Raw genomic sequence first — 14,785 nt, forward strand, 5'->3', positions numbered from 1 at the left:
TTTTATGACAAAAGGCAGTCTACTTGAGGAATGAGATCCCTGCAAGCTCTGGGTGTTTTTTGTCAAATCACTGGGTCTGTTTACACCAGGCATTAATACACATTTTTGTGATCTGATATTTCACTTGTCTACATAAAAAGCCAGATGAATGGTTAAATCACTCAAACTGCATTCAGAGGTGGTAAGAGATGGATTTTTTCAGATTCACGCAAAAGCAGAGCAGTCACTGGGAAAAGCCTATGCAACTTAATTATAAGAGTGAGAGCCACTGACGTTATGTGTATGCCTTGTCCTTCTGAATACGTTGATAAATAAATATAATAATAAACTGTATTTTTTGTGTATGTGTATTTCTCATTGTACATTACATTTTATGCTGTTATTCACTTGATAAAGCTAGTTTGAAGAATGTGGTAGGCCTATTTTGATAGAAGTAATAAAATCAATTTAAAAGTGTGTCCAAAAATGTAAGTGACAATGTATCACTTCTCTTCATCAGATGAGACATTAAAATATTTTATTTTAAATTTTAAATTTTTACTTTACAAGAGGACTAGGGTGACATACATTTCTGCAGTATGTTTCTCTGGGGTCATTTTGTAATGTTTCTGTGTGTTTTATGACTCTATAGTTTGAATGTGGGAGAGGGAGGAGACGGCGGATCTAGGAAATGACGCACCTCTGAACACCCACATTGCCTTGCGCTTTTCCGTTCTCCTCTTCCTTGTGAGTTAAGATGGCGGACCGGCGGCGACGCAGGCGGCGCGCTTCTCAGGATAGTGAGGAGGAAGAGGAGGAAGAAGGCGAGGCCTCGGGGTCCGACAGTGCGTGCTCCACGGGGGTGAAAACACGGACACGGGCCCCGGAGCCGGCGGAGCCACTGGCTGCCCGTGTCGCGAAGAACGAGGAGTCTGAGTGTGTGAGTGTCCGCGACGGGGCTCGGGGCTCCTCACCCCGCAGCCGCGCGCTTTGAAGAGGAGGAAGGATTAGTCATTTTCTCCCACAGGTTTTGTTTGGTCCATCTCTGGTCAAAGAAATAACCCTTCGCACAGGCAGGGAGTGGAAAAGCATCAGCTGTCCTCTTCTGTCCGTTAGCCTGCCCTTCTGAGTGATAACAGGCCGCTGAGATAATTAACATAAACTTTGAGAACTCTGTGTTTAGAGTTCAGCTCGTTTTTCCAACGTTATTCTGCACGTACCGTTAACAGGTTTTATAACGTTATCTTAGTCCTTAACTTTGCTAATATAACAAACGTTACATTTAATGTAAACATTACCAGTTGTGGGTAAAACTCACCAGAATTAGTGAACGTTTTCTTTAGTCTGTATGCGTTTTTAACAGGAGAAATGTTTTCAGCACAGTCTTCAGTTTAATAAGATTTGTCTTAAAGGTTTCTTTACACTCTGCACTGCTAGTGATCGCTGTGGCTGTGACACACAAAATACATTGCTTGTTTATGGAAGACAAAGTGAAAATGCTGGTCATGGGTTATATTTTTAATACAAAATCAGGCCTGCCATTGAATTGGGGAAACAGAGTCCAGGATTTTCCATTCTATTTGTTTTTCTTTCATCCACTTTAAAAGCTTCCAAAGCTGCATTTAAATAAGATGTTAGTTGATTAATAAGTGACTTACCTGATTAAACTCTTGGGTGTTAAAGCTGGTGTAGGTGATTTTTTTGTTGTTGAAGGCAGTAAAAGTAAGCTAGGTTTTGAAATAAGCCCCTCTGCCGAAACACAAGAATGCCACAGTCTCACCGGGAGAAGTGGGCAACACCTCACCTTCAAACACCATTCACCCACATTGCCTGTCATTCACATGCAAGAACACGCACAACAGCTACAGCAATGTTCAGTTTGATTTGCTTTCTGGCTCCAGTCTTTTTGTTGGAAGCCTTCTGTGTCCAATGTACTTTGATTTGTTTAGCAGTGCAGTCCAGCCTTCACAGGAGTAATTCTCCGTGCATGGGTGGCGGTTGATTTGAGTGGTTCTGGGGGTGATGGGGTAGACAAGCAGGCCTTTTTTTCGGTCTGAGTGAAGTGATTGGATGGACTTTTACAGTCCTGTGTCTTATAGAACATAAACATTTGGCAATCACCTGCTAGTCTTAATGTGTATGCTCTGGGACTGTGTTCACAGCTCAGTTTTTATGGGTTACTGTTTTTACTTTCATATTGATATATAGCCATGGCTTTCTTTTGCTTTGTGTAGGATTGTGTGGTTCGACAGATTACTGAGTTTACCATTTTTGTGCAGTGTTTGTGTAAATGTATTTTATTCATAGAGAAATTAAGGTATTGTGTGATATGTCAAGTGCCGTAGAGATAAAGTAGCAGCTTCCTGAACTATGGGAACAGAATGTCACAGACAGTGATCATGTTGGATTTATTGACTCTTTATATATAACTATCAACATTAAAAAGAATCTAAACTATTTTCATTCTCTTATAGGAAAGCGAGGATGGTGTAGGTGAAGGTGAGTTTTATACTTTTTATTTTCATTCTTGAGGACCTGGTGTCGGTTGCACAAAACACCTTAAGTTAAGGTTTCCTTAAAATAAAATCGATTGCTTAAAATGTTCCTTAGATTTTCCTTAAAATGTTGACTTATATATTTAAGTTATTTCCTTATCTTTGTCTTATCCCTTAAGGAATCCCTTAAAGTTCGTTAAACCATTGCACAAAACCTTATCAACCAAATTAAGGAAAATAACTTAAGGTACCTCTAAAACTGTCTTTAACAGCAACATGGCAGAGTTTATGGCGATAAACGAACATATCCGAGGAGTGTTCCACGACCAGGAGAACCCACTGCATACACTTAATCACGAGTAGTTGGTTTTAAATTATAGATTTGATCTGCAGTCAATCTATGACTTGTTTAATTATCTTGAGTTGGATCACGCTACTTTCCACAGATGTTCTCTTCCTGCTGCAGTGCAGTTAATGATCGCACTCCTATTTTATACTACAGCATCCTTCCAGTCAGTAATAGCCGAGATATTTCATGTCAAGAAGTCAACTATGTGCTTCATCATTCACTGAGTTTGAAATGCCCTTGCATGTTTGCTTTTATCATATTCTTCCAGAAGTATTATCTTTTCTTTTCTGAAATGTTTGAGAGCTGGTACAAGAGAGGCGATAGTGGTTATCACAGTGAGTGCATGAAAACTTAAGGTGTTTTGTGCAACCGGCCCCTGGCACTTTTTTGTGTGTGTCTAAATTAAGGGCTCTTAACTGTTTTTCACAGTGGGATACCACTTTGAGGTTAAAAATGTGGCACTCAGTACAACTTGCTTAATAGCATAGATATATGGGATATCAATGGATTTTGCAACAGCAGCAATCCTCAACAACTATTAGTACACCTGTCTTATTGTGTCTTTAATACAGAACAAAATAACAGAACATTCAGTCAACCTTATGATACAGCAGAAAAAAAAAGTAGATACCAGGTGACAGGTCTACAGTAGGCTTGTCCATACAAGCCCCATGTTCAAGAAAGAATCTGCTGAAGAGAAGTGTTTACAGCAATTCTGCCGATACAGGAAATGTGCCGATTAGTCTTCCGATATTATACATAGATTTTCAAAGTAAAGCCAATGCAGAATGATACATTCAGACAATTCTTTGTTTTACCTATATTTTGTTACTTGTTATAGATTTGTGTAAATTGTGAATTTCTTGAGGAATAAAAATCTATTGCTGAATCTGCCCAAGGTAACTTTTATGTGCCACTTCTCTGGATGTGCTGCACATGAGAGTATGTTTTATAGAACCACTCTTGTTACCCCTTGTGTACATCATTCATGGTACTCTCTCTGTGTGGTGAACCTTTATCTGATTCTGGTTAATTTATGTTGCAGCTGTGCTTTCGGATTACGAGAGTGCCGATCCGGAGGAGAATGGCTCACACTCAGAGGTGAGTCACCATGGCAACACAGACCGGAGGGATTGGGAAGAAATCTGTCCCCATACAGGGCCAAAACTGCTTTACAGTTTTGGGTGTTGTATATGAACTGCAGTTATGTAGGGATGTAAAAATAGTGAATGGTCAACTCGGTCTTCAGCACGGAATTCAAAATTCAGTTGCATATTTTGAAAATAATTTTCAAAAAATAAGAAAAATGACTAGTCAGGATTTTTCACATCTTACCAATTAAAGTGCTAGTGTTTGGTGATTGGTTGCTGCTGATTATATGCAAACAGCAACAGAATGCACATTCCATAAAACATACAAGTTTTCTTTGCCATATTGTTACACAGCATGTGTATGGTTTGTCACTTGTTTTGTCATAGTTTGATTTTGTTGATGGTTTTATTGCTTTGTATTTTGATAGACAAGACATGCCTCTCAGCCAGTCATAACCACCTTTCAGCACTTTCTTTGTTCAGCAAAGAAAGATAACTCGGAACAAACCTTGTCATGCTGACAGTAAATTAGTAAGCCTTACAGGGTGAAAACGCTGTTACTGATAAATGATTCCCCCCCCCCACACACACACACTTTTCTAGTAAGGTCATCCCCCATCAACCTTAATTTCGGCAGTCTTGGGGAGTGTGTTTTACCTCTGTCCTGGTTGGCAATGTCAGTGTATTTCCCAAATTATTTTTATATAATACAATAAATTGATCATGAGAGCATGTATGCCTGCTGCTCTGGTGGGGGTTGGGGGTTTCAGCAATAATCATATAAATTCACTCTGGATAATAACTGTATAATCACTGGCACAAACAAGACATTTTCTTTGTACAAGCTTCATCTGCCTCGAACAGTGAAGAAGCTTGATTTAAACAGTCCACTGACATTTCCCTGCCACTCCACAAAACAACACTTAAAAGTTAATCCGCGGTGTTTGTGTGTTATGTCTGGCTGCCCCCTTTGGATGATACGTGTTAAGGATGTGATTCAGATGCAGTGATTCTGTCTGTGTGGTATATTGAGAACTTTCTCACTGCTTTTAACTTTGGCCAAAAGCTAACACAGCAAGCACAAATGAAAAAATAAATAAGAGCCATCTCCATGGCTATGTTCACACAGCAGGTAAAAGTGGCCCAAATCTGAATGTTTTGGGGGTGCTGCTGTTCACATTGTCTATATATTGTCACCTGTATCTGGCATGAGTCTGAACAGATCATGTTCCTAAACTGACCCGCATGCGCAAAGGACTATGCTTCAGGTGATGACCAGAAAGAAATGTCCATCTGTTTCTTACAAAGCACTTTCGTTTTTTGAAATGAAGGAATGGGACTGGACTGTGCAGCGCTGTATCACAAAACCTCCATTTGAGCTTTATGTTACAAACAGAGTATTATTTAAAGAAGGTAGAGAATATTAAAATGTGAACGGATATTTCTTTCACTCCAAGCACAAATTTCCTGGGGGTCTCACAATCACAAGGTCTCCAAAGAGAAGCAGATGAGTGTTGACCTAATGAGGCATACCAAAACTAATATAAAACTGATATAGAACTACTAAAAAATAAGCTATTATCCTGTATGTTTTTGCATTACCACAGATCAGATACTGTCGCCTTCGGCTTGCTCGCATTGGGCTTTGATTTAAATGTTCTGTTCTGATACTATGTGAAACTTCTTTGTGACAACGTCAGTTGTAAAAGGCGCTATATAAATAAATTTGATTTGATATGGATCGGATCTTAGTACCACATATGAAACTGGCCCAAATCTACAAAAACAACACACCCGTGTCACACATGATGAAACAGATCGGATTTGGGCCACTTTTACCTGCAGTTTGAACGTAACTCATGTTTCAAAATAAGGTACATAGTCTTAAAACAAGCTTTATCAAATTATTCATGCTTTTTTTGTGTGGTTGCTTTAATTAGATAAGGCTTTGTTTGTTCTGAAGTCTGTTTTGCCAATGTGACCATTGTTCTGGGTGTCCTAGCAACCTTCTATCCTCACTCTGTCTCCACTGCCTGGCTAAATGGACCCGGTCATGCACTCCCATTTTATCACTGGCGCCTGCAAGTTCCCCTATGCATTTGCAGAAGAACAAAATTGTGTATTATGTATCAGTGTAATCATATAGAGGTAAAATAAACATCACAAACCAACTTTGAGCTTGGAAGAACGCCGGATAACTTGAAGTGTACTGCTTTTAAGAAATACAACTGTAAATTTGTTCTGAGAAAATGTAGCCAGATGGGAAAGCACCTTGCATTTCCTTAATTTACATAGCTGGAATCTTGTTTGAATACAACCGCAACATACAATTTTCACGTTATACACAATGTTATGTAACTCCGAATATCAATGCTTGCTTCTTTTTATGTGAACAGCCAAACGTGTTTCTTGTTCATCCATTTAAACTTGTTCCGTCTCAGGGAGGAGATGAGGAAGAGGAGGAGGCAGAGCACTTCAGTGATGAAGAGGCTAAATGCCCTGCTGCTGAACAGAAAGCTGCAGTAGATGCTCCTGCAGAGGAACAGGTAGAGGAGGAAGGAGAGGTGGAGGAGGGTAGGACGAAAGAAGTGAAAGCAGAAGAAAAGGGCAACCTGGCCGGAGAGAGACAGAGTGGAGATGGTCAGGTATGAGATGAAAACCTAAAGATGTTCTGTTGAATACTTTTGAAGATTGTTACTCTAGTAGTTGTTTGGGTTTTCTTAATATTTTGATAATATGTGAGACATTTTTACAGGAGAGTACAGATGACCCTGAAAATAAGTCAGCGGGTAAAGCAGGTCAGAAGCTGGATGATGATGAGGACCGCAAGAATCCAGCCTACATCCCCCGAAAGGGTTTGTTCTTTGAGCATGATGTGAGAGGCCAGGCTCAGGAGGAGGAGAGGTAAGAATCCTTTTAAGTCTTAAGTTTGCACACACTGGCCTGTTTAAAATGTAAGGATGTTTTTGGATTTAAATGAAATAAGAAATACAAGGTGTAAAAATTATTGCATTTTTACTCTCCTGGCTTTCTTTTCTTGTTTTTCTATTTATTGAGTTGCTCCTTGTGTTTGTTTGCTCCAGACCAAAAGGCAGGCATAGGAAGCTCTGGAAAGATGAAGGCCGCTGGGAGCATGATAGGTTCCGGGAAGAGGAGCAGGCACCTAAATCTCGTGAGGAGCTAATTGCTGTGTATGGTTATGACATTCGTAATGGCACTGGACACAGTGAAGCCAGACCATACAGGTCCCGAAAACCCAGGTGAGATCAGCAAGATCTGTTCCTGCATGTGTTAGTAGCTGAAGCCCTTGTAAATGTTCATACATGTGTAACTGGACACATGCATACAGATATTCATCCATCCATTATCTGTAAGCGCTTATCCAGTTCGGGGTCACGGTGGGTTCAGAGTCTACCTGGAATCATTGGGCGCAAGGCGGGAACACATGCTGGAGGGGGCACCAGTCCTTCACAGGGCAACACAGACACTCTCACCTACGGACACTTTTTAGTCGCCAATCCACCTACCAACGTGTGTTTTTGGACTGTGGGAGGAAACCGGAGCACCCGGAGGAAACCCACGCAGACACGGGGAGAACACACCACACTCCTCACACAGTCACCCGGAGCGAATCGAACCCACAACCTCCAGGCCCCTGGAGCTGTGTGACTGCGACACTACCTGCTCCGCCACTGTGCCCATACAGATATTGGCCACAATAATTTAAGTGTGACCAAGGACTTGTTAGCATCTCAACTACATCCTCTTTTTCTTGTACAGTTTTCACATTTAAAAATATAGATTGTGTCCTGTAAAGGTAAATGATATCCTGTGTTTGCACTTTGCCTTTTTAGGCACACTGGATCACCAAACCAAGAGCCTAGACGTTACAGAGAGAGTGAGAAGCCCCCACGCACCTCATGGCAAGGTGCAGCCCCCAGCACCCGTAACTCTACCCCACCCACAGTGACTCTCCAATCTGGACCTTCTTCAGCCCCCCGGCCCCAGGTCAGACCCTCTTCCCAGCCGCCTCCACGTAGCTTCCACAGCGGCCGAGGCCCAGCTGCACCCTATCGCGCTGAAGGTAGAGGACACGGTAAAGCTGCTGTGGAGGGGCTTCCGACTCGCAGCACTCGTTCCCAACCTCTGGAGGGAGAGCGAGCGCCCAGACTGAGGGTAAGAGGTTCTTGTGGGCCTACTGAACGCAGCCCTTCTGTGGTGGTGGAGGATGTGCACAGTGAAGATGAAGAGGGAGAGATTCCCGCTGTGACTACCACCTACACTGCTCATCACTATAAGACTGATCGAGAGATGACACAGTCGCCACGGCGACAGGAGTCAGGACAGGCAGCTGAACCAGCCGCAGGCGGGTCAGCACCAATTAGAGAGTCCTCACCCCCCCAAGAGAGGCCTGTGGAGAGGAAATCGTACGCTCTTGCTCGCAGGACCAGAGCAAAGCCCTCTGACCTTAGCAAGCAACCATCTCTGGAGGATACAGCACCATCAGTGCAGCCCACTCCTACAGCTGTAAAAAGTGAATCCTGGCAGGGAGAAACAAGCACACAAAGTGGGCTCACAGGGCTAGATCAGAACCTGGCACGTCTTAGCCTTGCCGGGCAAAACTGGGCCCAAAACCCACCCTCTTACCTGCGACCTGAAATGAGGGGTAGGAAAAAAGCTCAGTATTTCATATTTCATGTCCTATGAAGTCAATATGGTTTCTTTAGTTTTTGTATTTGTTTTTCCTGACATTTTTAGGCATCCCTAGCTCTATTCATATGGGAGGTGGTCCTCCTCAGTATGGCAACCTTGAGGACATGGTGAGTTGCATTATTATGCATTGTGCAAATGCCTTATCCACTTATTTATGGATGTCTAGCTGCTTCAAGTAATTATTTTAAGAATGTTTTGTTTTTCCATGTACATGGAAGTATGGGGTGCTGGTAGAAGAAATGAAAGATTTAAATTATTTTATACATTGCTCTTTGTCTTAAAGGGTGTTGGTGGTGGCCGGGCTAAGCGCTATTCCTCTCAGAGGCAGAGACCAGTGCCTGAGCCAGCACCCATGCATATAGGGGTGATGGAGAGCCACTACTATGAACACAGTGAGTGCATGTGCTTATAAGGCTTTATGTTGTTTTAGATATTGAATGTTTGTTTGTTTGTTTACTTTTTCATCTTATTTGTTTATTTATTTGCTTGCTTGCAGTGCCATTCCAGGGACCAATCTACACACATGGTGAAAGCCCTGCTGCGATGCCACCGCAGGGCCTTCTAGTCCAGCCAGAGATGCATCTTCCCCCGCCTCCACACCCAGGTGAAAACAGGCACTGATTTGACCTTTGCTGAGTTGAGCGATTTCCAGCGCTGGCCCTGCAGTACCATGATCTATTGTTAAACTTTTGATTTAACTACTTGGCAAATAAATGTATCCAGTGTTTTCTGTGGGTGTTTTATCATGCCACATCTATCATTATTTATTTCATCTGTAGATTCTTAAGTTCTCACTGTCATTCTTTATTTAAAACTAGTGACATGTGAATGCATCATGTTATTTAACAATGTAAATTAAAGTTTTCACGTAGCTAATCAGTAAGGTTACCCAACATAAACAGGAAAAATAATACGCATGATCTCAGTGTAACATTTTCTTCAGTTAAGGTTGCATTATTTAGATTACAAAATGAGTGTTTAAAAATGAAGTGGTGTCCTGAAAGCATCCATCACTTTTTTTCTGTTTTGAAGCTAGACTTTTTAGTGTTTAAATGGGGTTCTCATGTACAATATTTTAGCAGCACTTTATCAATGTTCCCTTCAGGTAAAGGGTGAGAACCTGCCCCAAGTGAAGGGGTTCAAATATCTCGGTTTCTTGTTCACGGGGGATAGTGAGATTGACCATAGGATAGGTGCAGCGTCTGCGGAAATGCGGTCACTGTATCGCACCTTTGTGGTGAAGAGAGAGCTGAGCCATAAAGCAAAGCTCTCAATTTACCGGTCAGTCTACGTACCCACTCTCACCTATGGTCATGAGATCTGGGTAATGACTGAAAGAACGAGATCGCGGATACAAGCCGCCAAAATGAGCTTTCTCCGACGGGTTGCTGGGCGTACTCTCTGTGATCGGGTGAGGAGCTCAGTGACTAGAGAGGAGCTCGGAGTAGAGTCGCTGCTCCTTCGTGTTGAGAGGAGTCAGTTGAGGTGGTTCGTGCATATGATCAGGATCCCTCCTGAACGCCTCCCACTGGAGTTATACCAGGCACGTCCAACTGGAAGCAGGCCCCGGGGTAAACCCGGGACACACTGGAGGGATTATATCTCCCGGCTGTCCTGGGAACGCCTTGAGATCCCCCGGGAGGAATTGGTGGATGTTGTGAGGGACAGAGACGTCTGGGTTTCTTTGCTCGCCCTGTTGCCACCGCGACCCTGAAATGGAAAAGCAGAAAAGATGATGATGATGACAATGTTTTGGTGACATTAGCAAAGCTAAAAAGAAATTGCTGTTTCAATTTTAGAGCTTTTCATGGCCTAGAACACACACATATATGTATCCTTCCCTTTCTCTAAATATTTGACTGACTAATATTCTTCACTCTGTCTGACAGGCCTGCATCCACACCAGTCAGGAGGGCCAATGCCTAATCCTGCGTTATATGCTGCCCCACCTGTTTCTATGTCGCCTGGGCAACCTCCCCCACAGCAGCTGCTGCCCCCACCTTTCTACCCCCCACCTGGAGTCATGACCTTTAGCAACACCAACTACCCCTACCCTGCCGGAGCTACACTACCCCCGATGTACCCCAACCCACAGGTAACAATGACTTCGGATTATGATGCATTAAGATGTAATTCTGCTCATTGGTCTGGACAAAAACAAATTGTTGGAATTATTTCTGATTGCCTTAGAGTTAATACATGTCTAATATGCATTGAATTAAAATGAAATAAAACAAAATTTTACAGCATATTCCATGCAATACCATTGACATGTCTAGCTTGTAGATTTAATGTCTTTATAACAATTTAAAGCAATGAGTGGCCACAGTTCTCTAACAATAATGTGAAATGTGTTAACACAGCCTAGATTTACTGTTGTAATATAAACTGCTAAAATTAGGCTCATTAATACACAATGTGTGTGTTGTTAAAACGTGTTTGTCAAGTATTTTAACTGATGTTGTAAGCACCAGGTTATGAATAGTTTATTAAGAACCTGTATGTCACAATAGCTTCAAGTTGTCCTCCATAAAAGTAGGTTTACAGAGAGAAGACAACATTTCTTTGCTGTTATATCTTTTGTCAGTTCTGCAAGACAAAAACTGACCTTAAAAGGTGTCTGCTTTTTTAATTGGTGCACAGGAATGTTCACATGAGAATACTCATTTGTTCTGAGCCACACTAAATTCTAATAGGAGAGGATTTACTTAAAATAAACACAACTCAGAATTTTTTCATTGAATAAAACATCATAATGCACATTTATAATGTTCTCTGTGCGTTTTCTTTAGGCGCAGTCACAGGTGTATGGTGGTGTTACATATTTCGACACGGTACAGCAGCAGGCCCAGCCCAAACCCTCACCGCCACGACGCACTTCCCAGCCAGTCACTGTCAAACCTCCCCCACCAGAGGTAGACTTTTATTTCATGTTAATTTTATTATTATTATTATGTGTGTGTGGTTTGCGGTGCTTTATGTGTGTGCTCTTTGCATTGTTCTCTGTGCTGCAGGACCAGAGCAGAAAACCCAGTGAAGAGGTTCGCTCCTAGCTCCCACTGAGAGACGAGGAGGCTGCGTTTGCCGCCTCCTAGGACCAGCACCACTTGTGGATAAATAGATTTTGCATTCTTGCTTTTTTTTTTTTTTTTTTTTTCCTTTTAGTGTTTTGTTTGTTTGTTTTAATTCCTTGTTTTCTCATTTGTTAAGCCTTGTCTACATTAACCCTCGGGCAAGGACCTGTTTGAAAGTCGTTTCTTGGTCATATCAGTTCTCTTGACCTGCTGTGTTTTCACCTCTTGGCTATTTGCTGTGTGCTGCCATCACATTCTATTCATATCTTGGCCCTTGATGGAAACATACTGTAAAATGCCTTTGAACCATCAGGCAAACAGGAGGTTAACAGTTTTTATAACTGTAAAATATTATACTAAATATTGCAGCTTTCTATTTGTTTCTTTTAGTCAAGGCAGAGAGTAGTTAGTACTATTTAAAATTCACATTAGTCCAGTTTATTAAAGGAACCACAAGTAAGATTAAATATATACCATTAAGGCAATACACACATGTTTAAAAATTAAAGTAATGTTTTAAAAAGTTTAAAGATAACGTTTAAAAGTGTTTTTTTGTTTTCCCTCTTCTCCTTTTCCCTCTAATTCACATTTAGTGGAGTGCAGCATAACTGCTGAAATGAAGGTTTGGAAAGCATACTTAGACGTACAGTCAGGTAAAATTTACTCTGATCTATTGCAGTCTCCGTATTTATAAGCTGCAATATATAAATAACTAAAAATCTTGCATGTAGCTCCTTCAGTTCTGCATTCACATTAAGCATTAGATTTCAGTTTGGCCTTCCAGTCTATGCATTTACTTTAGCTCAATTTTATTTGTCCCCTTCCCTCCTTAGTCTCTCTCTTGGTTTATGAAGTTAGGTCAAACATTTCATCTGTCAACGGTGAGAAAACTGGGCCTTCAGCGGCAAAACAGTTGGATCTTTGTCAGTAGTTCCATAATTTGACCAAAATCTGGCAACCCAAATTAGTGTATGCAGAGCCATCGATTAAAAGGTTTTAAGTGTTAAACAGGAATTGGTGATGCACTGTTTTAAAGGGTTGACTGGAGCACAGTTCTCATGAGTTATACCGTCATGGACTGTTCAAATAAACTTGGAAGGTTTCAAACAAGGATTATTCAGATATTTTATATCATTGATACTCGTTATTATTTTATTATTATTTACCCCCCCCCCTCAGTAAACCATTACCAGTTGTTTAAACCCACCCTTATGGTGCTAGACTGTGTAGCGAAGGGTGAATTCCTCACTCTTCCACAGGACACCGCATCCTCTAAAAAAATGTGTTTGTATTTTCAATATTGTACTGTGTTATATTCAATACTGTAATACGAGAAACCGTTAACCTTGCCTGAAAACTGACGTACTTGACAGTGCTACTGCTTGGTGATAGCTTCCTAATGTAAATGTATATAGAATAAATGTATAATGAAGCTTGTGGTTTAAAGAGCAGTAATACTTTAAACTCGTAGTCATCAGTGGAATACGGTCACCATGAACAAGTCGGCAGGGAAACCTAGCCTAATTTTCTTATTTTTAAAAATATATTTCACTGATTCAACTTGACTTGCGATTATCAATTGTTTGTCTACGTTACTTATTTTTCAGAATGTGGAATGAATGCAAGAGTTAGAGGCATGCATGAAAACATGGATACGTTTCTTTGTGTAAGCAATTTTAGATCGAAACCTGAGGCTGTGAGGCTGTTACCTTCTTCCCAGCTGGGATCTGTAATGGATGCATCATTTTAAATGGTTCCCTTTATTATTTGTTCCTGATAACCTGCCAGTATAAATGAAATCCTCTTCTGTGCACTCTCAGTGTTGTTTAGATGTGGCTCATAAGATATTGATGATTTGATGATGATGATGATACTTTATATATGCCTTAAATTGAATTGGTTTGACATATCTGTTCTGATTGACTAGACCTGCCAACACTGTGAGGGGCTCGTATGTTTCATAGGTGTGTGAATACGTTAGTTTCATTTTTTTCTTCTGTTTTGTGAAGCGAATTTGTCAAGAGAACTATTAAACAAGACCCAAGTGTAATTTCTTTGGTTTTTTTTTTTTTTTTGTTCTTGGATAAAGGGTTAAATTGGACAAATTCCATGTGATGGGCAAAGGAAGGGGTCATTCACTGAACACCGGCGCTTCCTATAGCAGAAGTGAAGACGGCCGTATATTGAGACACTGTATTCGCATATTGAAGTCATATTTTATTCCGTAATCAGTAAAGCAAACCATTTGAATCTGATTGGATCTGTTGTATGCTTTTAAATGTTTCCATCAGAACTTTAGCTAGGGACTTGAGAACTGGAACCCTGAGTTGTACGCCACCTGGCTGAATTTGGCTTTGTCATTGACTCATGTTCTGTTGTCACGTGTGACTACTGAATTTGCCAAGTGAAGCCTTTGGCTCTTGCTGTTGTGTGAGCCAGGCAGGAAAGCCACACAGTCATCAGCACGCTAATGAAACATTAGAGAGGGACACTCAAAACCTTACAGCTGAATTTAAATAGATTTGGCTAATGGTATTTACCATTGCCTTAAGGAGGCACTCCAGTCAACAAGGAAAATAACTACATATTTTAAACATGCATTTTTCAACACCATGAGACCCTTCAGATTTTTCAGCTTTAAAGTCTAGGAAACGTTAATTGCGTATTAGACTGGGTGTAAACGTAGAACTGAAACAGAACTTTCTTGATAATTTATAAACTCTAGTTCTGGTTTTCACCCTATATCGTTGTTTACCACTTTGTCTCGATGTAATCTAGAGGTCGACTTGTATCGAGAAGCAGCAATTGAGCTTTTGGCCACATGGAGGCGCTGAATCCTCTGATTTCTGAATTTATTTATTTATTTTTGCAGCACGGAGGGTGTTAATCTCAACGAGCATTATTTTTCACATAATATAGCGGCGACGTAGAAAAGTAATGGGACATTTCAAGTAGGCGAGCGAGTCAGATGGCTTTGTTACAACACGCTGTTCTTCTGCATGCAGTTAGGCGCCAAAACTGCAGATGGCTTTTTTGGTTTTGGTGGATTTGTTGTACATTTAGTGTCTGTGATTATGTCTTATC

The 14,785-nt window shown here is 41.1% G+C and overlaps 1 protein-coding gene across 1 annotated transcript; it reads left to right on the top strand.

The window, feature by feature from the left end:
• Nucleotides 1-723: 723 nt before the first annotated feature.
• casc3 (casc3 exon junction complex subunit) lies at nucleotides 724-13,931 on the top strand. The gene is made up of 13 exons (XM_066642890.1): nucleotides 724-919; nucleotides 2,454-2,478; nucleotides 3,869-3,924; nucleotides 6,356-6,559; nucleotides 6,670-6,818; nucleotides 6,998-7,174; nucleotides 7,769-8,580; nucleotides 8,673-8,734; nucleotides 8,911-9,019; nucleotides 9,124-9,231; nucleotides 10,517-10,722; nucleotides 11,420-11,542; nucleotides 11,642-13,931. Exons 1-13 carry the CDS (start codon nucleotides 737-739, stop codon nucleotides 11,678-11,680), a joined length of 2,253 nt encoding a protein of 750 aa, XP_066498987.1. The 5' UTR covers nucleotides 724-736; the 3' UTR covers nucleotides 11,681-13,931.
• The last annotated feature ends 854 nt before the right edge of the window (nucleotides 13,932-14,785 follow it).

This window comes from Hoplias malabaricus, chromosome 13, assembly GCF_029633855.1.
Source record: "Hoplias malabaricus isolate fHopMal1 chromosome 13, fHopMal1.hap1, whole genome shotgun sequence".
Lineage (NCBI taxonomy): Eukaryota > Metazoa > Chordata > Actinopteri > Characiformes > Erythrinidae > Hoplias > Hoplias malabaricus.